The sequence below is a fragment of the Morone saxatilis genome, unplaced genomic scaffold (assembly GCF_004916995.1).
Source record: "Morone saxatilis isolate NCDOM2014 unplaced genomic scaffold, NCSU_SB_2.0 Contig17, whole genome shotgun sequence".
Lineage (NCBI taxonomy): Eukaryota > Metazoa > Chordata > Actinopteri > Moronidae > Morone > Morone saxatilis.
In genome coordinates, this window is record NW_023339729.1 from 26,277,031 (window position 1) to 26,278,289 (window position 1,259).

General features: G+C 46.5%; 1 protein-coding gene across 1 annotated transcript in view; it reads right to left on the reverse strand.

Annotated features, from left to right (window-relative positions):
- Positions 1-1,259, reverse strand: part of LOC118326976 (potassium voltage-gated channel subfamily H member 1-like) — a 24,404-nt gene that overhangs the window by 15,750 nt on the left and 7,395 nt on the right. The window contains exon 6 of the mRNA XM_035660141.1: positions 645-1,074. Within this exon, the coding sequence (XP_035516034.1) occupies positions 645-1,074 (430 nt within the window). The remainder of the gene's footprint in view (positions 1-644; positions 1,075-1,259) is intronic.

Genomic DNA, 1,259 nt, shown 5'->3' on the forward strand with positions numbered 1-1,259 from the left:
AGTTGGCTTACTTTAGCTTCCCCAGCTAACGTGATTCATGATACTAACTTATGTTTCAGAGACATTCTGAATATGATTGTCATTTATTTTACAGTGTTTAGTCTCGTTTGTGTCATGTCACTGTTTTGGCTGATGTGTATGCAGTTAGCTTAGCACCGCTAGCTACTCTAGAACTGACTGACACCATTTGGCTCCATCGTCGCTGTTTACAACCACAGAAAAGGTGTCTGAAGTGTAAACAGCTGCTGTGAGGAGACTGCAGCACGTTAACACTTCTAATGTGTGTATTTATGTGTTATACAGAGAAATAACCGATCATTCAGATTGTTAAACTGTGAATCGACCACATGTTATGAATAATGACTAACAGGAGATCTAACTGAAGGTTAAAGGAAGTGAAATTTCAAAGAAACAGTGACAGCTCTGATCTGCTGTCTCCACTGAGAGTTTAATCTGAGCTCGAGTCAGACGACTGAGTCAACCATCAATAAATTATTGACAGACCTGTCTGACTCCTCTGTTTATGTACAGAGGCATTGTGAGATGTAATGTTTAATTTGCTGAGAAAAGTCAAAGCCTGCGACGTCTGGAGGTAACGGGGTCACTGATATAAAGCTAACACACAGACACAGTATGTGACTCACATCCGATCATCATCATGGCCACAGCGAAGATCTTCTCTCCGTCTGTGTTGGGCGCGATGTTTCCGAAGCCGATGCTGGTCAGGCTGGTCATAGTGAAGTACAGCGAGGTGATGTAGACTGAGTCCTTTGTGGGCCCCCCCTCCCAGCGGCCCGTGCCCGTGGCGTTGAACCTGTATGGCGTCCCCACCGTCTCCCCCAGCAGGAACAGCCAGCTGTCCATCCTCACTTTATTGGTGTCCTCATTGATCACCTCATAGTCTCCGATGCTGTACCAGATGCAGGCCAGCCAGTGGGCGGCCAGGCCGAACACGCACACCAGTAAGACCAGCACGGCTGCTCCGTACTCGATGTAGTGGTCCAGCTTCCTGGCAACCCGACCCAAACGCAGCAGACGGACCACTTTGAGAGAGCTGAAGAGACTGCTGATCCCCTGGAGAGGAAGAGGAGGAATAAATGATGCAGCTAAACTGAATTACACATACTATATATTTGTTTTTATTGCCAGTTTTGGCTCCTGGTACCTCACATTAGCTGTGCAGCTATCCGAAGCTAACAATAGCTAACATTACAGTTAGCAGCAATCACCTTCTTTTAGCAACAAGTCCATCAGGAAAC